This window comes from Vigna radiata, chromosome 7 (genome assembly GCF_000741045.1).
Source record: "Vigna radiata var. radiata cultivar VC1973A chromosome 7, Vradiata_ver6, whole genome shotgun sequence".
Taxonomy (NCBI): domain Eukaryota; kingdom Viridiplantae; phylum Streptophyta; class Magnoliopsida; order Fabales; family Fabaceae; genus Vigna; species Vigna radiata.
The window spans coordinates 37,743,476-37,766,710 of record NC_028357.1 but is presented as its reverse complement, the minus strand read 5'-3'; the positions used below and the strand labels follow the sequence as shown (position 1 = coordinate 37,766,710).

The 23,235-nt window shown below is 30.3% G+C and overlaps 1 protein-coding gene across 1 annotated transcript; it reads left to right on the top strand.

Annotated features, from left to right (window-relative positions):
• The first annotated feature begins 17,717 nt into the window (after positions 1-17,717).
• Positions 17,718-21,876, top strand: LOC106766941 (protein yippee-like At5g53940). Its single transcript, XM_014651735.2, has 5 exons — positions 17,718-17,813; positions 20,303-20,346; positions 20,656-20,764; positions 21,376-21,431; positions 21,514-21,876. Exons 1-5 carry the CDS (start codon positions 17,718-17,720, stop codon positions 21,641-21,643), a joined length of 435 nt encoding a protein of 144 aa, XP_014507221.1. The 3' UTR covers positions 21,644-21,876.
• The last annotated feature ends 1,359 nt before the right edge of the window (positions 21,877-23,235 follow it).

The window sequence follows — 23,235 nt, the reverse complement described above, 5'->3', positions numbered from 1 at the left end:
GTTGGGTACAAACAAAGTCCCACATCAGAAAAATAAGAGATGGACATGGGTTTATATACACATAAGATACCTCCATTGATAAAAGGCCTTTTGGAGTGGTACCAAAAGCAAATCTGTGAGGGCTTGACCCAAAGCGGACAATATCTTATCAGTGTGGAGACTTATGTGTATGTGTGAGTGTTGAACCCCTCCCTACAAATGGTATCAGAGCCCATGGTTCAGGTCTGGTGACCGGGCTCAGGGCATGGGTTTATATACACATAAAATACATCCATTGATAAGAGGCCTTTTGGAATAGTACCAAAAGCAAATCCGTGAGGGCTTGGCCCAAAGCGGACAATATCTTATCAAATGTGGAGACTTATGTGTATGTGTGAGTGTTGAACCCCTCCCTACAAGGAGTAGCAGGAGGTCTTAGTCTTGGAGGCTTTCAGTATCTTCCAAGGCGCAGAACAAGCTAACCTTGTGAGTGTGACAGGGTGGGAAACCCAAGTTTCATAAGCCACCACGGGTGCATGACCGGCATAGCTTGACTCTCATTCTAAAGTCCAGACAAGTTAAGGCTAGTATTTAACATGTTAGGATACCTGTCTTAATCTGTTTTGATTTGAGATTAACTTTTTTATACTATATGCTTTACATGATGCATGCTTTTTATATAATTAGCTCACTCCTGCTTGTTTGTTTGTGTTGTGCCATGTCTGCGTTTGTTTTCTTTTGTGATGATCATCTACTTAGATGGGAGCAGATGACGAGGAGGATACTTTGGAAACAACTCTTGATGGGGATGACAATGTTGCTGCCTAGTTCACTAGGCTTTATTTTCCTTGTTTTAGGATATTTTGAAGAACTTTGTCCCGTTCTAAGTTTTTAAGTTCTCTGTATTTTAAGGGAGAAATTCTAGTACTTCATTTTAAATTTTCAGCTATTTTAAGAATTACTGTAATCCTTTATACCTTAAGTACATCTCTAATTACTTTCCTTTATTACAATGGATGACGTCTAAATTATATATGCATGTGATATATTATTGGGATGTTACATGTACCACACGCATAAATGTAAAAGGAATACAAGTATTCATTTTACCATACTCGTCATTAAACATTATCAAATAACTATAATTCATACATTTATTAATTCCTTAAAATATATTTTTAGTATTTATATGCATTTCGAAACATATGTTAACCAATATTTATCCTTAGTTTATTTTGGTAAATGAAAAACTTATTTTTTCACTAAGTTAAAAATATAATTAAAAGAATAATTCTAAATAATTACTTTTAGAATAACTTGAATCCTATTGTTTACACTTTATTTTTTTAATAGTCACATAACCATCATCTCACTTGTTAACTATCTATACAATCAAAATATATAACTTTTATTTTTCATAGTAACCAAGAATTTTCACAAAAGTTGACGCATATAAAGTCGTGCAATAGACACTAAAGTAGGAGATCACATTTAATAGTTGTTTTTTTTATTTTTATACTTTTATAGTAATTTAATTACCAGTAATATATAAAAGAATTCTAATTAATAATGTAGTTTTTTTTTATCTCTATACTAGTGTGTTTCCTTTTTTTTTCCCCCTATGGTAATAATGAAACAAAAACTAATTTCTATTATGAATTTTATAAAAAATATATTTCTAAAAGTTTATTATAAAATAAATAATTTTTATAATTTTATCATAGATAGTAGTCTTTCTAAGGGTGATACAATTAACCTAAAACATAAGCAAACTTAACAAATAAAATAATAAAATAATTAGATTAATAAAAATAAAAATAAAAATAAAAACATGTATGTATAAAAAACCAATTACAATTATAAAAAATATTTTTCTTTATTAATAGTTATATATATATATATATATATATATATATATATATATATATATATTCGGATAAAAATACTCCATCATTATTAATTGTTCAAAGCTATTTTAACATTTTCTTAAAATTATTTGAATTATGATACATAGTGAAAAAGAAAATCAGTTTTTGATTATACTCAATATAATGTAATTTATAATTATGATATGTTTAAAAACTGCTGAAAAACTATTTGAAATTTTTTATTAATTAAAAATATTGATTTTTTAAGTTCATAAACTTTGATTTCCATTTAATACCTTTATGTTTTTTTTTTTATTATTTAACAAGTAAGCTATACAAGACTAGTTATTCTGAAATTCTGTATTGTTTGGAATAATGTTCTGAAACAAGACTGAATATATAATTCCAAATTCTCTTAATGACATTTCTAATTATGTTTATCAATAAATTGTAATCAAATATTTTTATTTAATGTACATTGAATTTATTTTGTCATTTAATACTTTTTATGAAATAGAATATAAAATACATTAGCATTTATTACAGACAGACTACTTAAAAAATGCAATAAATACTTGAAAGTTTTAAAATTATTATACTATAATATTTATTTACTATATTAAAACCCTTTACGTTATAACTAATTAGGTAATAGAAACAATATTTTTATTTCCCTAACGACTCCAAAGTCAAATTTCACAGAGAAAATAAACTCATTTATTATTCTAACTATTCATTAAGATGCATGTTAGTGAATAAAAATATATTAATTACAACATCTTAAATCAATGGTAAACCAGCTACTGTGTTGATTTGTTATAGAACCTTTTTGCATGTATAAATCTCACTGATAGGGTGAGGGTTTCTGAGGTTGAAAAGGAGAAAATATACAAATTCTTGATTTCTTAATTGCTACATCTTAAATTCTTGATTTCTTTGCATTCAAGAATATTTGTTGTTCTTTGATGAAAAGAAAGATTGAGGCAATGCAGGCAACAGGTTCACATGGAAGCGATCACGTTGAGAAAGAGAAAGTATACACAAAAACGAAAAAACCTGCAATCAGTAGCAGAACTAAGATCGTTCATCAACCTGAACCAGCATGTGCTTTGAAGGAAAAAGGAAAAGCTGCGTATGAAGATGCTGAAATGGACCCAGAAATTCAACATTTGATAAAAACATTGTTCTGGGAGATTGATAATTTTCCTCGAAGCCTAACAGAAGAAATTCCTATCAAGGTAAGCAAAAAGAAAGAACAAGCATGATCAAATCATAGGATACATGTTCTAATAGGGCATTCACAAAACTCACTGGTGTATGCATGTTTTATCTTCTGTTTCTGTAAATAAAACTTCAATTTCCTTTCTTTGTCTGTAATTTGGATTGAATACCCTTGTAATCCCTTTTTTCAATTAATGTTACATTTTTGCTTATAAATTTAAACACTGAGTTAGTTCACTAATAGTGCATTCTATAGTGATTAATAGAGAAAAAAAGGACATTTCAATTTGAAGGATTCAATACAATATTTTTCTTCTTTTTAAGTTGTCCTTAATTGACTTGAAGTTCAGTGGCAGTTTGTTGTTTATCATCTTCAAAGTTTATGGATTATAATGATAAAGACTGTAACTTTTTTTTGGTATGTTAGAGGTTTCTTGTTAGATGATTTTCGGTTATTGTATCATTCTTGTGGAAACACCGATGTTAGTTTATGATAAATAGTGTAATTGAACTTATCATCGATACTTGTTATGTTTAATTTGTAAACATTTTAAAATGATTTCCTTCTTTCTGTGGAATTTCTATAAGGTGTAATTCACACTTAGGTTTTATAAAAACCAGAAAGCTTACCCTTCTTAGGTCTCGGAATTTATAGTTGAATTTCATTATTTTGAAATAAAAAAAAAGTAAAAATAATTGACAGAAAAAAAGAAATGGGCTTTTTCTTAAAACAAAAATTTGTATTCATTCGAGTTCTGAACCCTAGCTAATGAAGTTTCAAAATTAGGTAGTTTAAACTTTTTTATATTGATTTTACTAGCTGTCAAATGGGATATTTATTATATTTGGTCTGCTTGTAATCTATGTAAAAAAAAAACGTATTTTGAATATATATATATATATATATATATATTCAAATATAGAAAACTAATTCTCTTTATTTATTTTTTCATCCTACATGTGTTTATTCCCATTTAAAGCATTACAAATTAAGTATTAAATATAAATACTCACACAAACAGTTTTGTTTAAAATTTAAAATTTATTGTTTTAAACACAATAAAAGTTAATATTACTTCTTATAACCCATAAGCATTCTTCTAGTCCATCTGCATATATTATTTTATGTTCATGTGTAATATATAATTATAATAAATAAAGAAACTACAAAACAACGTATAATAATATAATAAGATAAGAAACTACAAAAAAATAACGTATAATAGGATAAACTACTGTAATTAATATATATATATATATATATATATATATATATAATTTCATAACATAAACAATCTTCAAAATCATAACAACTCAATCACATTTAATAAAAAATGTCTACATACATATGTTCTTACTGGATCCAAATCAACATCTCAACCTAAATAGCTTAATCCACAAGATTATCAAGATTTAGACATTTGACTCTATTTACGAAAGATACATAAGACTAAGATTTTACACATATCATGTAATAAATTAGGACCAATGTGCCTCTCAAGTATGATATGATAAATTTTTATACCTACATGGTTCATTGATGTTTTATACTGAAACATCATACTGTAAGAACCTCCTTAGACTCTCATAACTAGATATCTTATCTTCTATGTAAGTTTGATACTGATAAAGTCAAGATGATCTCATCAAATTTCAACACATTATAAATCCAACTTAGTATCACATTCCCTCTCTAGAAGTTATTATACCCATCATCATCCACATAATTCATATATCATACATCTCATCTCCAAAAATCCATTACACACATATATCTAGTTTGAAACATTTTAACTTTACTCATTCCTATATTTCATACATCCAATATCTCATATCAAACAATTATACAAACAAGCAATTAAAAGCATTAAAATTAAAGGTTTTAGATTGATTATTTCTCTTAAACCTCATATTGTTGCTAAACGATACTCTCTTATAAGGGAGCTTGCTCAGTGAATAATATGACTTGCCTAGCAAGATCACACCAATGAAGCTCTCTATTTTTAAAACATTTTTCTTAATGATGCAATAACTTCTCTAGCAAACGAGTACAAGGAGTAAATTTGTGAAAAAATTTCCAGCGAGTCTCAAGCTCGCCTAATGACAATGGTTATTCCAAACTCGTTGGATTTTTAATTAAAACTTCTCATCCAATGATGTCTCGTTCACTCAGCTACTAAGATCACTATAAGCTTATTTCACAAACTCGTCCAATGAACTTTAACTCGGCTAATGGGTGAGGGCACCCTTGCTCTTTGACTTTCATAAAATGCATTTTCTTCCAACGATCATATATATCACTCTCCCAAAGAGTTTGCATAATTTGCATATATGAAATATGATCTATCAAACTACTTGATACTATCTAAACCATTTAAAATACATTTCAGATTAAAACTTTTAATTTTTAGCTCAAAAACAACTCAAATAGTACCACTTGGTTTCCATGAGGGATAATACTCATAACTACTAAATTATAAACCAGATCAAGAGACACAAAAATGTGTTTTGAAACAAATAATCTATAAATAGTTTTATACCATCTCAATATGCCAATTCAATCATTTAAATCTACTTTAAATCAAACAATGCTTCATAGTTTCATCACACTGATTTAAACACTATTATAATGTATCTCACTTAACTTTCTTAAAAACATAAGTCACATACTACCATAACTTAACTTTCACATGTAATTCTAACTACACAAGGGAAACTCATATCAATTATCTAACCACACTAACATAACCAAAAAGAGCATATTCATATCGAGTTACCTAAGCTTATATGTGTCTTCTTAAAAGCCACATGCAACCAAAATCAGTACTAACTCAAGAAATAGAAGAAAAAAAAGAATTTACTTTAATCATAAATTTAATCTATTAGTTTTGATGCCTCTAAGCCAGGGTCCTAAGGTGGTTCAGTTGTTCAAAGAAACTAATGATAGAATTAAAATCTTAAAGGTTTAGAGAGAAAGTTATAGAGACTATAGTTTTTATAAAATAAAATTGATTAATAAAAACTTCAATTTATAGTTTTACTCTTTAATAATAAAATAATCGAATATCATTTATAAAACTATTTCTATCCTTAAATCATTTGAATTGATTACCCCGTCATTTTTCTTATAAAAAATATTTTTTTATATATAATAAATTTATTTTTAGGTATATAGCTAGCCATATACAAAGTGTTTATACTAATTATATGAATTGTGGAAAAGTAAGACAGAATAACAAACAATAATTAAATATTATTGACTTTTAAATAAATACTTTGCACCTAAATTTTTTTATTGATTGGCAGCGTAAATTTTAGGGACGAGAACTTGTATTTGTTTGTCTCATTTTGGTCCATCCGTATTTGATCTGTAAAATACAGACTGGATCACCATGTCTAGCATAAGAATTTTTATAAATTTAAAATTTTATTCATTTAAACAATTTAATTACTTATTTATTGTTTTAAGTATCTGTATAAGTTTATAAAATTGAAGAAATACAGTTTAATCGTATATAAATAACCCCCAACGGTGAGATCAGTGCTATAGGAGTTGACTAATCTATGAAAGGTCATAAGTTTAAATATTTTAAATCTTGTTGACACTATTTTATAGAATAAAATAGAGATATAGTATTAATGAATTGATAAATAGGTAGACATATTAATGAGACAACAAATACTTTAAACTAATAATAACATTTATTAAATAAGAGCTTTTAATACAGTTTTTTGTCTGTGAATTAAATATCCACAATAAAAATATTAAATGATGAGGTAGTAAGCTTGACTATAGCAGTAAAAAAGTGTTTGAATATAATTTAGAACACCATGTTTATAAAATTATTCAAATACCATAATTCTTTCCCTACTTTTATATATCTTAATAATAAAAAAAACGTTAGACAGAAAGTCTCTATTTATGATATCGTCTTGTTTGAAAAACATTATCATGTGTACTTTAACAAGAAGGTTATTGTGAGTGTTAAAAAAAGGATATTTCATAATATTCAGAGCCTAGTTAGAGTAATTTAATCCAAATTATAATATTCAATTTTGTTCCCAAATAACTGTTCTGAAGTCAAAGTTTATAAAAAGAAATTACTTTTTTCTTAAGATTTTTTTTATTTTTATTTAATTAGTAGGATAAATGTTAATAAATGAAAAATATAGTTTGTTAAACGAAACCTATATTTATAACCTTAAGCATTTTAAATCATGTAATTTTTTAATGATATATAAAAATAATATCATGTTAATGAAAAAAAATTAGGGTGCACCTATATTTGTTTCTCTCTATTATCCATCATATCTGTTTTTCCTTCTTAACTCTATTATTTTCACAACCTTGTTGACTAAATGAACTAAGGTATTCATTGAAGAATTTTCTATTGAAAACCATATGGGAACAATAAATAAATTTTCTATTATTTTTTTCAAAACCTATGTGTTTTTCCTTCTTAACTCTATTATTTTCAAAACCTTGTTGACTAAATTAACTAACGTATTCATTGAAGAACTACAAGAAGAATTTTTTATTGAAAACCATGGGAACACTAAATAATAAATTATAGAAAAGAGTGATTTCTTTTGCTATACACATACGGTACAATAAGGTTTATTTTTTTTTTCAATAGTGTGTGTTTTTAGATATAACTATCTACGTCCTTTTCCAAATATTTTAACTCGTGCTATGAATTTTTACATCAAACTAAATAGAATGAGTAATCATTTGTTGCTTATTAGCAATCGAAAATGTTAAAATATTTAATTTCAACAATTCAATTAATAAATACGATTTTTTTTCTTAATTAGTTATTGAAATGTATGCACTAACACAAAGAAAACTTTTTTGATATGTTATTTTAATTTTTTTATGTTTGTTAAAAATTCCAACATAAATTTTCGTCTATTAGTTGAATAAAAGATGCAAAGGTTAAGTGCAATTGTTGAACCAATAAAAAAAAAAAGTAAATGAATATCACTAGTAAACTTAAAACTAATAATTTTGATCTTGCATAATTACTTGTCAAAATGGAATTTTGAAATACTTAAAAGTCTATGATCCATAAAAGATGAAAAAATGAAAGTTTTTTTTATCGCATAGGGATAAGAGGTCTCCTATCTTAGATATCTTGTCCCTTCATATGATTGTGTTAATGACATCATTACAACCATGATTCAAGTACTTTATCTAAAATAACAAAATCATAATAAGTTAAAGTAAAAAGGAATTTTACCAACATAGTAAAAGATTTAAGAATATACACTCCACGAGCATACACTCCGCGAGCATTTGAAAAACTAAAATAGAAACCTTCGAATTGGTTTTGGAGTACATGATTTCTTTGGCCATAAGAACAATTGCAAGGAGCTTCTTTTGACATTTCTTATTTTTCATGGTTGTGAGACTATGAGCTTCAACGATGACCCCAATCAAACACATGACGTGCAAAAGAGTCAGAAGAATGCACAACGGCGAGAAAATGAGCGAGGAGAAAAGGAAAAAAAAGGAGAAAAAGGAAAAAAAAAGAAGCTAAAACCTAAACATCTTTTGGTCACTAGTGGAAGAAGTCTTAACTCGCAAAAAAGCTTCGTCAACATTGACATAAAGCTTCATGTAAAGAGAAAAATGAGGAAGAAATGGGTGCTTGTAAGTTTTTTTTTAAACAAATTTACATTTGATATGTAAAGGTTAGGCATAAAAATGTATCTTTTACATATGGTCTTTATTGGTCAAATATAAATATTGACCACTGATTCACAAAAATGTCATTTTACATTTTTTTATGTATGTTGCTTGTATGTCATGTGTACATCTAGTGACATGGATGATAACTTTTGTGTTAGTGGTGATGATGTTAACATTACACAATTTTATATTTAGATGTGTAAATCTAGTGATATGGATGATCAATCACATAGAAATATTCGACATATATTATGTAAGTGGAAAAACTAAATAGATAAGTCAAGCAGAGTGAGGAGTACAAGAAATGTGGGGGATGGGTCATTTGTGACAAATGAAAGTATTGTAGTGCATGAAATAAGTGCATAATACATCAATGATTATTTGTCTTCTTATGTGGACAGTGATCAAGGTGGTATTATTTTAGGCCATAAATTTACAAATTATAGACCTCAAGATATGAACAAGAACTTTAAGTTTAGATTGGGGATGTAGTTTTGTTCTTTAAAGGATTTCAAGTATGCACTTATGAAACATTCTATTTTACATAGTAAAGAAATACATTTTGTGAAGAATGACCACATAAGAATGAGATTTGTTTTCAAAAAACATGTAGTTTTTTTATTTTGGTAAACAAAGTTCAAGTTAGTCATACATTTTAGGTTAAGGCACTGGTTGGCAATCATAAATGTGGAAGGGTGTTTGCTAACAAGAATACTAATAAAGATTTGGTTGCATAAGCTTGAATGGATAGATTTGTATGTGTGGAAGATGACAACAAACCAAATCATTGATGAGGTGAAGAAAACGTACAATGTTAGGATTACACCTTAAAGGACTAGCAAAACAAATCAAGTTGCAAGGACTGTATTGTGGGAGATAAACAATGGTAATATGGTCTTCTATATGATTATGTTGTTGAGTTAACAAAAGTTAGGATTGGAACATTTAAGATTAAGGTGAACCAACCATAACCCACTTTGCAACCAATGTTTGGGTGTTTCTGCATGTGCTTCTATGGTTGTAAGCAAGGGTGTTTGGCTGGTTGTAGACCCTTCATTAGTGTTGATGGTTGTCATCTAAAGACCACATATGGTGGCTAGTTTGTTGGTTATCGTGGTTAGAAACCCTAATGACCAATACTTTCCACTAGCTTTCGCAATTGTGGAAAATAAATGCTTTTTGTTATTAATACAACCTTCAATCTGATTATAGTACCCTATTCACAGGGTAATACAGAGATGCGGAAGAATACAAGTGCAAGTGAGAGTGGAGATACCATATTCGCATAACCATTAAGGAAGAGGAAGCTCATAAGTTATAGATCCACACCTATGAGTGTTATAACCAACACACCTAACCAACAACTAACAAGGAGATTAACAAGAGGCACACCAAGCACAACTATAGCCGTTTTAGAGTCTCAAGCTAGTAGTAACACATCCTCTAGAGAACCCTTGTGATATTTGGTTTCCTACTATCCCTTCTTTTTTTTTTTTTGCTACATTTAATTTTGGAACAACTTTTGCAACTTGTGTTTACTTTTATCAGTCAATAATGGAACACGTACCATGGACTAGTTATGGTGGACCACTTTTGTTGTATGTTGCAAAATATTTTATGACTTATATAGAAGTTAAATATTGTCTACGTCGTTCTAATTCAATTGAGAGCTGGAATGATGATGATAGTTGAAATAACATATAAATTTTCGCTTTCCTCATGTTGACTTTGAGTTGAACTAGACCAACTTCTGTAGGACTTATAGCAAGATTTTACATTTATTTTTCCTTCTCTTATTCATGCAAGAGGGTACCCTTGGTCTTCTTGGAACCACAACTCTTATTTGTCTTTGTTGCAAGAAGTGGAGGTGTAACACCTTTCAATGGTAATTACTTGACAATTACATCATTTTCTACTATGGTAGGTGTTGTCCCACCAAGTTGTTTCTAATCTTGTTATGTAACAAACGTGACAGGAAGGGTCTTGATCGATAGTCAAGGTTAAGGTAGGATGGTTTGGTCCAAATGGATAGGGGTTCATAGATTATGATGTTTTGTGAAAGGCTATGTGGCATGACTCAGATTCTTGGATATTTCACTATCATAGGTGAAATCAAAACAATACTAAAGTTCTCTAAGTTTTGTAATACAAAGCACAACATAGGTCGATTATCAAACGATACATACTAAATTATATTTAATCTTTAGTATTTTTACTTTACAAATTAAAATTTATAGATTAGAGACAAAAACATATAAACATAAAATGAAAATCAGAATTATATATTAAAATTGAAATAAATAATAATAAAAATAGATTAATCCAATGTATTAAAACATCCAAACAATTTGAAAATGATAGTCTTTAAAATTCACTTAATGTTGGAAAATTTAACCGGTTCAATCAATAGACTAAACTAACTATAAAAATTAAATCTCAATATCTTTTAATCTCATTTGTATCCGTATGTAGTCATCAAACCAAGTTTCAGTAGATTCTAAATTTAAATTGTAAAATAAAAAAATGTAAATTGATTTCACAAATAGCAAAACTAAAATTAGAAAAGAAAAGAACAAATTCAAAATGAAAAAGATTGATAAAAAACTCAATATTGAATCTGTAAATTGATCATTAGGAATTTAGTTTCCAATTAAATAATAGTGAAAATGAAAATTTAGAGAAAAAGAGGAAAGTTAAAATCCTAAAACCTAAAAATTGTGTAATTGAATTTTGTCCTCATTTTAAGCATAACTTAAACCTTAATCCTAATGTTACAAACTATAAAAAATAATGGGTCTAATTAGGTTTATAAGTCCAATTAAAAATGTGTAAACCTTACACTGTCTTTATAGCAAATTTATTTCAACTACTAAAAATCATAAAAAAAAAATAGTAGAAGATTCCAAATTTAGAGATCTATATGTTCATTTTGTAGTCCTAGAAGGATAAATTCAATACAACTAAAATCATTCAAAAACAATATTTACAAAAATAAAAATATAACATAAAAAATGAACAAAGGTAAGATAAGCTAAAAATACAAAATTAAAACCATTACGACAAACAAACCTAATTATCACAAACCTAATTTATTATTGATAAAGAAAATAAACTACAAAAATTGAAATAAAAAAAATATAGAAAATGCAATCAATGTAAAGTAAAGCCATGTATCTAATTTAAGGATTTCACACTTAGATTTTCGTGCAATTTTAAGGCAACTTTTGATGTAGCAAGTGGATGTTCATTTAATTTAAAATCACGAAATAAAGCCATCGAAAATCTTGAATTGATGGCGAACAAGTCAATAAATATGGATAGTGATGCCAAAATATAAAAGCTGGAGTGTTGAAGTTTAGTACTTGGATCATATCCTAGCTAAAAGCAAGCTTTTGGCCCAATAAATTACTAATGGATATTGTTTCCTGAACTCCATTATTTTCTTCCTGCACCCTACCATTTAATTTAATTCCACTCCTAGCCTTGTCATTTTATTTGAACACTGTCAAGTTGGGGTGGTACATAGTGTTTCCGGAATTGTATTTATACTTCAGAAAACCTAATACGGCAAAAATTGTTTTAAATGTCTTACGGAAAAGAAATTCCGGAATGATTCTTCAATGCACCAGAAAATATTATTTCATTTCATTTTGTATCAGGTTACATAGAGTACATGGCATTACCAGCAGCAGCCTCAAGGTGAAGAAGAAGAGGAAAACTAGGGTTAAATGAAATATTTACCAAGGTTATTATTGATTTTTTACATTACCAATAGGGTGCAGAAAGAAATTTAAGGAGGTGTACGAAGCAATTCCCGTTACTAATCTGACTCAAACCTTAATCTGGGTGTAGGAACACATCACGTGACTTTTATCAAGAAATATGGCAGCTGGAATTGTGACATGTCGCTGAAAAAGAGATTTAAATCCTACAACATCTATACTTTATAATTAATTACATATATATATTTTTAAAACATTTATGTTAGCCTACAAATAATTAAAACATTGACTTAAATAAAGATGAATCCATGTTTATTATTTTAAAAATTAAATTAATTATTATTATTACTATTATGTAAAAAAAAAGTTATATTTTTTTATATATTTAAAAGAACTGACGAATCTGAATCACACAATTTTTTGTGTAAAATATTTGTGCATTAATTATAATTTCATTATTAAGTTAAATATCAAGAGTTGTAAACTTTTAGAATTAATATATCTTGAGCCAAATTAATAAGAGTGTATATCTAAATCAAACTATTGTGATATTTTTCTTTTTTTATTGTCATTATTAATAAAACATAATTAGTTCAGAGAAAGACTTCATAACTACATAATAATAATAAAATTATTATTATTATTATTAGTATTAAAATATGTATTTTTAAGTCTCAAAATTAGAAAGAAAGTCAACTTTAATTAATTCATTCTTTATGTTTAGATATTATTAAATTAAATACGTGGTTATCATTATTTAAATATTTAATTTAGAAAAATAGTTAATATGACAAATTGTCATACCTCGTAACTAAACAAAATCAAATTATATATTGTCTCTTAAATAATTAACTCTATTAATACAGTTAGTTCATAGCCATTTAATATATAAAATTAATTTATTTAATTCTATAACTTGTGTTTTACTGTTATTTATAAAAGATAGCATTATACAAACAAATTAGCATTTTATATAGAACTTTATCAATTAACTTATTTGTTATTAAAGTTTGAAAATATTAGTTGTAACACTCAATCACATAGTATAAATACTATGGAGTTATCATATACTTAATTAAATAGAACAACTAATAAGTAGGAAATATAAAGTTTTATTACAGTCATATAATATAACTATAAATTTTATATACAAGTTTTTAAAACAAAACTATATATAAAACATCATGTCTAAAAGAAACTAAACATAAGTTGTATCTCTCTCCAATGTTTGCTTTATCAGACATCATTACCTTCTATTCACACTCATCATCGCTAAGAAAACAACGTACAAGAACATCCAAATAAGACACAAACAAACAAGGTAAGCTAGTAATACAAAACCAATCATAGTATATCAAGATTTCATATATATTTCCCACAAAATATTTCAAACATCTTAATCATGCCTTTGTCCTAGACTTAAACTATCCGGATTTATATGAATGACGAACTATGGCGGATCATGCACTTGTGGTGGCATCTAATGCTCTACAGAACCATTGTAATGGGTTTCATGCTACCACACTCACAAGGTTAGTCTATACCGCATCTTAGGTCATACTGGAAGCAATTAGACTAAGACCTCTTGCTACTCTCACCACATGTATCACTCCTCTCTAATTGAGAATGAATGATCATTAGAGTGTTAGGATAACCCCCAAGCCTGAGCTCCCTACATTCATACCAACAACACTTTGATACATCCATTAAGATTTCTTTTTAGAACTCTTACATACCTCATTCCATTCAATCATATGTTACAAACCATACCACAGATCATACCATAAACCATTATACCATTTAAAACTATGTACACGGGAGAAAATAAGTTAAAACACATAACATGACTCGGACCCACTCACCTAATGCTAGGAACAAAGTTCCCAACTAACATACGCTCGTCCAACGAACAACCTCTACTCTCCCAACGAGAAACAAAACAACAAGCCTCACAAGCCCAAAGAGCTGGCTTACTTAGCCTCTGAAACTCATTGGCAAAAACCTCATATATACTCACCCAACGAGCAATCTTCACTTGCCTAGAGACACAACAACAAGCCCAACAAACTGGCTCGTCTAGCCATTGGAACTCACTATCAAAACTCTCATAAACTTGCCCAACGAGCTCCTTTTGCTCCCCTAACCTCTCTACATAATTTTGCAGCACTTAAACTGCATAACTTGCACCCCTAAACCCCCAAGACCTATCTTAAACACTTTTATCATCTTCTAACACTTCTGAAATGGATTCTAAACTACCATGGACCTAACCAAATGTGTACAACCCAACTTAAACTAGTTTTAACCTCATGTTACAATAAGGTTCCACTCAATCTAACCAAAACCTCACTTTAGAGACCATAATTGAATTCCATAAGTTCTAGCTCATATTTGAGAAACTTAGGTACTTTAACAAGTCAAAAATCACATCCAAACAAACTCTAAAACTTAATTTCCTCTTTTTAACCCTTAACCCAAAAACTCACATATCGAAACCCCTTATTTTTGACGAAAAACACTTACAACTCAACCCAGTTCAATTATACTCCACATTTAACCAAATTCAACACCACCAAACATCTCAACAACACTATTCATCATATAATTTGAGTTTAACACATAATCATTAAGCATCAACAATCATCATGTGATCAAATTCACCTACTCAACAACAATTCACATTAACTAACATTTCAAGCATGAACATTCAATATCTACAAACTACACACCTTAAATACTATCAGTTCATACTTTATAATTTAACATAAAATAATAACTAGCTTCCTTTACCTAAAAGAGAACTACAAAAACTCTAGACAACTCACCAACCTTGCTTTTAGACCAAGAAATCCTAAGAATGCTTATAGAGCACATAAAAGTGATTAGAGAACCCTTATAACCTTTAATCAAAACAAAACTAGGAAAGAGAGTGATAACGGTTGATTTAACATGTTTGTGTGTGTATATTTTGTGAACAAATCAATTCCTTCATAGCTTTTACCTTGTTTTATCCTCAAATTTAGTGTGTTTCCTAGTTTTCTTGTGTTTTATTTAGTATATGCTTGTTTTTACCTCTAATCTATTTGTTTGAGTGTTTGAAATAAATGAATAGGAAGCAATTCTAGTGGAGGAAAACAAGCAAGAACTCAAGAGAACATGTTTTGGGACAATAAAAGATCAATTGGAAGCAAATATCCATGTTGGACGCCTTTGGAAGCGCACAAGAGCCTGAATTTTAGAATGTTGTCAAAACTGTCATGCCTGGGCGCCCCCTGGGCACCCCTTGGGCGCCCTTCTGTGTGCTGCAGCCAAAATTTCTGCGCCCGGGCGCCCCTGGGGGGCGCTGAGTGCCCTTTTTCTACAGATTTCACGCTTGGGCATCCCAGAAGGGGCGCTGGGCGCGACTTTCCGTTGATGTGTCAAAATGGATTATTTAAACATGGGTCTCGCGATATTTGGGGCATTCTTCTCCTCCTACACTTCATTCTTCACCTAGAGAGATTAGGAGAGGCCCTTGGAGGCTATTTCGGGTGTTGAGAAGCTCTCCCACTCCTCCTTGGGTCTTCAAGCTTCATCAATGGTGATTTTACCCCTTTTAGGTTGAGGAAGAAGACGAGTCACAAATTGGAGATGGAGATGCGAAGGGGAGACACAAATGGAGCATGAAGCAGCTGCTAAGAACCTTGGGAAAGACTTTGCATCTCCTCTTTGGTTCTAATTTCTTCCCTATCTCTTCAATTTGTAGAACCCTAAGTTCTCCACCATGGAGGGCTTTTCCTATTTGTTGACATTAGTTGTAAAACATGGAATTCTTATGTATTTTGTGATGTTAATGATATATGCTTTTCCAATTCATGTTAGTATTTGATTTCTATGCTTAATGCTTGTTGTGGCTTGATCACCCATGGCATGAATTTTGGTTCTTGATGTATTGAGGAATATTATTGAACCTAGAATTGAAATTGAAGACTTATTGGATGGAATTGAGATGTTTGTGAATGCATGAGAATGAAATGGATGAATTCTAGTCTTGACAAATTGTAAATACACTATGTTAAATTCCTTGCACACCAACTGTTTGATAAAATACCAAAAAAAGTTTCTTATGTTATTTTTGTGCACTTTGATGTCTAATTGAGTTATAAAAGGAAGAATTGTCATGTGTTGCACAAGTCCCTTGGAAGAGAATGATATTCATCACTTGCTACGCTGCGACCGGTGCATTTGTCGTTGGTTTTGCAGCCAACAAGTTTTTGGCGCCGTTGCCGGGGACTTGTGTTCCAACACAAGGCAATTTGGGCATTTATGCCTCTTTTAGACTTTGTTGTTTGTTGTGTCTTTGAATGTTGTTTTGTTTGCAGTTGGTTTTAGTTTATAAGACTTTCCATTGATTTAGTTTGTACTTAATGTCTCGGGGTACGTCTTAGAGCTTGATGCAGTTATTGAAATACTTAGGGATAAGGTTTCAGTAGCGGAACTAACTAAATCAAACCAGATGTGCAAATCACCAGGGATGGGGTTGTGTTTGGATTCACTATTTTGAAACTTAAGACAAGTTTTGATGGACTTTTTACGCCAAGGAATTGGGTGAAAGTTTGTCATACTTAGGTACACACAATAAGAAAAATACAACTCGTTTGCATATCCTTATCCTTCTTAATTAAACTTATTAATAACTTAATCTTTTTTTCCTAAATTGTTATTCTAGAACTATATAATGCAATAATTTAGTCAAATGTCAAATTTAATGAAATTTAATACATTTTAAAAATATTATTAAGTAAAAAAGTAGTTACAATTTATTTAAGAGAAGGAATGACTATTTCAATAGATTATTGGCCTTATTATTTTTAAGTAGTTTCTTTAAATATATATATATATATATATATATATATATTTTTTTTTTTTTTGTTTTAACTTAATTATTATTTAAAGTTTATAAGAATATTAATACATCATTTATATTTTTCTTTCTCCATTTAATTTGCATGTATACATATATTGTAAAAGTAATAAGAGAGAAAATTTTATGAATATTCACGTTAAGAAAAGTCGTACCTTTAAGAATTATTGTAAGAAAAAGAGACTGAGGAAGGAGAGATTATATGTCTATATATATATTAGAGCTAACGACAGTTACAGTGTGATTGCGCGTTTCGGGTGTTCTGCAGAGGCTATTTTGTTGTTGTCGTTGGTGGTTTGCGTTGTGTGGGTTTATGAGAGAGTGGGGTTGACATGGGAAGGGTTTTTCTTGTTGATTTGGATGGCAGATCCTACGGATGCAGATACTGCAATACCCCTCTTGCCCTCGCTCATAACATTCTTTCTCGGGTATGTATTCTCCATCTTCTCTTGGAATTCAATTTCTATTCTATCCTTTTTTTTTTCTTTTTTTTTATTTCTCAATTTTAATACTTATAAAAGAAACTTGCTTTATTTTTTCTTCTTTTTGGAGTTTGTTTCGGGCATGAACTTTGTGTGGGTGATATTGATGAAAGATTGGATTTTGGCCATTTCTTTTTAAAAATCAATCGGAATTACGAGGGACCCATTAATTGATCGTGCAGAAAGTCTGTGTTTTTTGGTTGGTTATTGATTGGAAATTATTGGGTTGCAATCGTTCTATGGATACATGGAATCAATTGTACCGTGTCTGCCGGCAATGTCTTATGGCGCTTTCAGTAATTAGCTTAGTCTTTCGGTTTTCATTAATGACAAATTACGTGTTCGATTTGGTATTTGGAGTCTGATGGTTTGGTCTGTCAATTGTGGCAAGCGTGTAATGGTGCTGCTGTTTGCTGTTTGGAAATGCTTAATTGAGTTAATGAAGATGGTGTTTCTTTTGAAAAAGGGAATTACTTCTGGGAAAATTTTAGAAATGGAGGTAGGTCATGTTTCATTTCGCAGCTACACGGTGAAGTTTTCTACTGAGGTCGAATCCATGTGGAAAATGATTGAATGAAAAAGTGTATCCTGTCACTTTTCCATATGATAAGTCCCTTTGCGTAGAGCCTGTCTGTGCCCTGTTGAAGGATGTATATTGAGACAGAGTTTTTTTCCCCAACTATCTCAATGCATGACACCAAAGAGGTGACTTGGAATACAAGTTATTTTCCTTTTTTTCAACACTCAATCCACTATAAAAAAAGTTGCTGATTTGATATGTAAGACTACTTTTGATCAATTGCCTTTCTGTTTTGCTCTCTTTTAATAAGGTGGGCATGGATTGAATTTTTAAAAATCCATTCATATCTGAACAATATCCGATTAAATGGATTAGATTTGAAATCCATATCTCTTTAATTGGATAAAATTTGTTTGGATTTTTTTAATTTGGTTTAAATTTGGTTTTAGAATCACTTTTTTTATCAAATCCGCTTTGTCTTTAGATTTGGTTTTATATCGCAAACCAATTTTGAAATTGGTTTGAAACTGAAAGCTGATTTGATGAAATCAAGCTGAAGATGGCTTAGACGAGGTTGAACTGGAGACGGATTGGTCGAGATAAAAGTAAATATGCTCTAGCCGAAGCCAAAGTAGTGAAACTTTAACTGAAGTTAAAGATGTCCTAGCTGAAGTTTACTGAAAGATGATTTCATCGAGATTATCTGAAAGCTATCTTTGATTTATACTACTAACTGAGACATGATTGACGGAAAGATGCTTGGGTTGGGACTAAAACTTCTTCAGTTGAGCCAACAATATTGTGATTGAGGTTGTGCAGACATTGCCCTGGCCTTGGTGTCGAGCCAGCGATGCCCAGGTCATGATCATGGTCAAGCAGACCATGAGTATACCATACAGCTGAGGTTGAGCCGGAGATGAGCAATTGAAATTAGTTGGTTTGTTCTGGTCGAGGATGAAGCAGTGATATCTCGGGCGAGGCTGAGTTGATGATGAACCAAACAAGGATAAGTTGGTAATGGTTTGACCAAGACCAACAAAAACATATGCCGATCAAAATCAAGTAAAAAGTTGAGACCAACCAAAGCTTCCCGTACAAAGATCAAGTAAAATTTCCCAGTCGAAACCAACCGAAAGATACCTACACCAAACAATGTGTTAGGATGGTCATTGATTTTTGGTTTTTCTAAAATCCCAAATGACTATCTAATTAATTGGATTGGATTTGATATCCAAAAGAATGGATTCGGAAATGAAACCAATACAGGAAAATGAACTTAAAGTGATTTGGATATGTGTAAATATGGATAGATTTTAATTGTTTGAATTTTTTGGACACCCTTTACCACTCCACTTCCATTGTGGATGAGATAGGGAGCTCTCCTAATATCAGCTTGACGTTTACAAGTGAGATAATATTGGGTAGAATTAGTTTATTTTGCGAAGTTTCCTTTTTTATCTGCGGCTCTAAAGCATGCATGATTAGAATTTTGCTATGGCTTTTCAACTATTGATGCACATCATTGTAAACTTGCCTCGTACCCTTAGCTTATAGGTAAAGAGTCGACAATGAGCCAATATCTTTGATTGCTGTTCTTCTTGAAAGGAAATTGAATTATTTCATCTCTAGATACTTTAATATATTTAGTCATCTTCCACATAGATTCCTGTAGTATAATTTCTCTGCTTAACGAAGATGTCAGCTAACTTTATCTTGGTACATTTTGCTTCATTTTTGTGGTAGTAGTATAGACTGTAATAAATGTCCAAAATCATAAGTTCTACTGTCAAATTTAGCCTTGTCCTAGATAACTATCATTAATTGCTGCTACTTATTCTACTGTGCAAATGTACCTATTTCCTTGTACCATCTACCCTAGCAATCTGACTGTAGTTTGTTTCTCTGTGATAATCAGAACTTCAACTGCACCCAAGGGAGAGCATACCTTTTCAGCAAAGTGTAAGTTGTTTGAAATCATTTGTATCTGTTCCCTGCCCCCTCTTCTGTCCCTTTTCAATCTTCAGTATTTTTTCAGTAATTTGTTACGGATTATTTTAGTGGTCCCATACTGCCAGGTGTCCCCACCATCAAGGTCCTTTCCCCACCAAAAAGCATCTGATGATTTTATCAATGATATTAAAAGAATTATGATTTTCTTCTGACTCATAATTAGCACTTTTGCTTTTTTTACATATCAACGCCTTATCTCAAACCTTTGTTACTAACTTTTTACAACATCCTTATTTGTTAACTTTTGGCCTCAACTAGAGTGAACATAACTCTTGGGCCTCCGGTGGAGAGAATGATGATATCTGGACTGCACACAGTTGAAGACATATTTTGTTGCAGCTGTGGACAACTTCTTGGATGGAAATATGTAAGTTTTAACTTTGCACCTGGTTTACTTGAGGATTTTACATCATTAATATGTGGTTGGGTGAGTCCTGAAATCAATGAAGTTCATTAGATGTGTGAGCACCATCAGAAATTGATGTTCCAAAGACTTTTGTATGTCTGAGTATGATAAATATTATCCATAAAACCATTTTAAACTCTTAAATGTACCGTTGTTCAAATTTCCAACAATTTTATTGCTAATAAAAGAACAATCAGATGATAAATTTCTATTTCCCCAATCTAGTGTGCATCTAATCTGGAAGACGGGGCTCATTATCTTTTAACTGGAAATCAACAACATTTGTTTTCTATCCCTCGAGGAGGTGATAATTGATGATTTCCCTTTAGGCCATGTATCTGTTTCATATAGTCCTGTTTGGAACCAAATTAAATGAGAAATCATGGAAAGAGAATCCCAAAGTACTTAAACATTAGATTCCGTCAATGAAAATATGCGACTTCTGGATTTATTTAGAAGGATTGATTAAGCACTCATGGTATCATCATATGCACATGCAAGTCAAGTCTTTCCATGTGTTTCTGTATCAATCTAATTTGAAGAGGTCATAATGAGTTTTTGAATTGGGTTAGGTTCTGGCATATGAAAAGAATGAAACATACAAAGAAGGGAAGTTTGTGCTTGAGAGGTATGGTGTTAAAATATGGTTTTGAATTTGATCATTTCAAGCTAAAGTAAGTCTTAATTACGGTCAATGCATCTAATAACAGGTGGACGATTGTTGACAATGTTGAAGAGGAGTTAGAATTAAATTTGGATGCACAAGCTGGTTCACAGGGATCTCAAGCTGGTTCTCAGGCTGATTCTCAAGCTGGCTCAAGTGACACAGAAAACGCCTAGCTAGTTGTTTCTTTTTCATGAATTTGAAGTATTTTAGCTAGCAAAATTATATATACTTTTAGTGTTGTAGGTAGAAAAACATATTATACTTTTAGTTTTCATCAAGATAAAATTTCACATAGAAACTCCTTAGAGAAACTCAACCTTAGGCTTATTTCACCTAGAAATCTTGTAATAGCATACTGAATCTTGCTAAATTTTATGGAGGGCATGTGATGGCAATTATTCAGATATATGTGGAGAGTTAGAATATTGTTGTGGCAGCAAGTTTCGAATTGCAGCTTTACTATAGTCCCAAACAAGTAGTTTCAACTGTTATGTTTTAAGAAATCAGAAAAAGTTGTCAGCTTTTAAATTCAATAATAATTATACTTGTTCCTTGTATAGAATTGAATTGTCTTGAAGATCTAGTATATCTTTGCTTCACTGCTTGATATGTCTCCTCGTAATCCTTGGATGAATTGGGCGATAAGTTTTCGCTTGGGCGACAAATGAACAGAGGCCAAAAATAAGTGTGGTTTCATTCTTGCCTGGGCGAGAAGCCATCCGCTTGGACTAGAATTTGTCACCTAGGTGAGAACTCAACAATGAGCAAAATGAAATTTTGGGCTATTATTGATTGGATGAGATTTTTTCTTGCTCAAGCGAAAATAGTAGTATTCCACCTTATTCTCAGCGCACAGAGCTCAATATTGCACATCACAATAAATTAAAACATTCATGGACAAAGTACATTCATACATCATATAATCATATACCGAATCACAGATTCAACATACAAGCAACAATTTGATGAAAACGGTTTGAAATTTAGCTTCCCTCTCCTTACTGGATTCCATAGATTCTATACCTTTGAAGATGCTTTAAGATTCAAAGACCCTAAAATATCTGTACAAACACGAAGGGAGTTTGGTTTAATGACCCAAATGTTGTGTTGAATTCATACTCGAGAAAAAAAGCTTTTGGCAATTTTAAAACTCAACTGTAGAGGAAGACAGTTTGCAAATGCGAGTGGATCGACTCATTGAAGGAAAGATGAGTACTTACCTTGAGCTAGTTCAAGACGGTGAAATGGAAGTGTTCTCCTCATCTGGTTGTGCAACTACCCTAGCCAAAGTGAAGAGAAAGGATGAAAACAAGGGAAGAAAAAGAAATGGTGAAAATGTTTAGAAGCAAGGCAGAACATGAATGATTTTTATGGTAGTTTTGACTTTGCATATTAAAAGAAAAGGTGGTTTTACATTTTTACATTTTAGATAAACAAAACTTTTGAAATTACTTTAACTTCAGTTAATATTGATTTCATATAAAAAAAAGTGCACCAAACCAGTAAAGATATTATGTTTTAATAGCAATAATTTACTTTTATAATTTTTATATCAATTTCAAAGTTGTCTCTAATTTATTGTTCAATATAATAAAAATGTATTATTCTCCTTTATTTATTTTATTAAATACTAAATTTTCTTAATATTACCAAAAAATGACAAATTGAATTTAATCATAATAATTCATATATAATTTTTAATAGTCTAGATTTGTTCGTTTGATCTTTATCATATTTAGTAATTTTGACCCTTCCATACTGAAAA

Bases quoted from the DNA above. Each gene is read 5' to 3' on its own strand.
- LOC106766941 (XM_014651735.2), top strand. From the start codon at position 17,718: ATGGGAAGGGTTTTTCTTGTTGATTTGGATGGCAGATCCTACGGATGC. The intron at 20,347-20,655 runs GTAAGTTGTTTG...GGCCTCAACTAG, and splicing joins GCATACCTTTTCAGCAAAGT to AGTGAACATAACTCTTGGGC. The intron at 21,432-21,513 runs GTATGGTGTTAA...ATCTAATAACAG, and splicing joins GGGAAGTTTGTGCTTGAGAG to GTGGACGATTGTTGACAATG.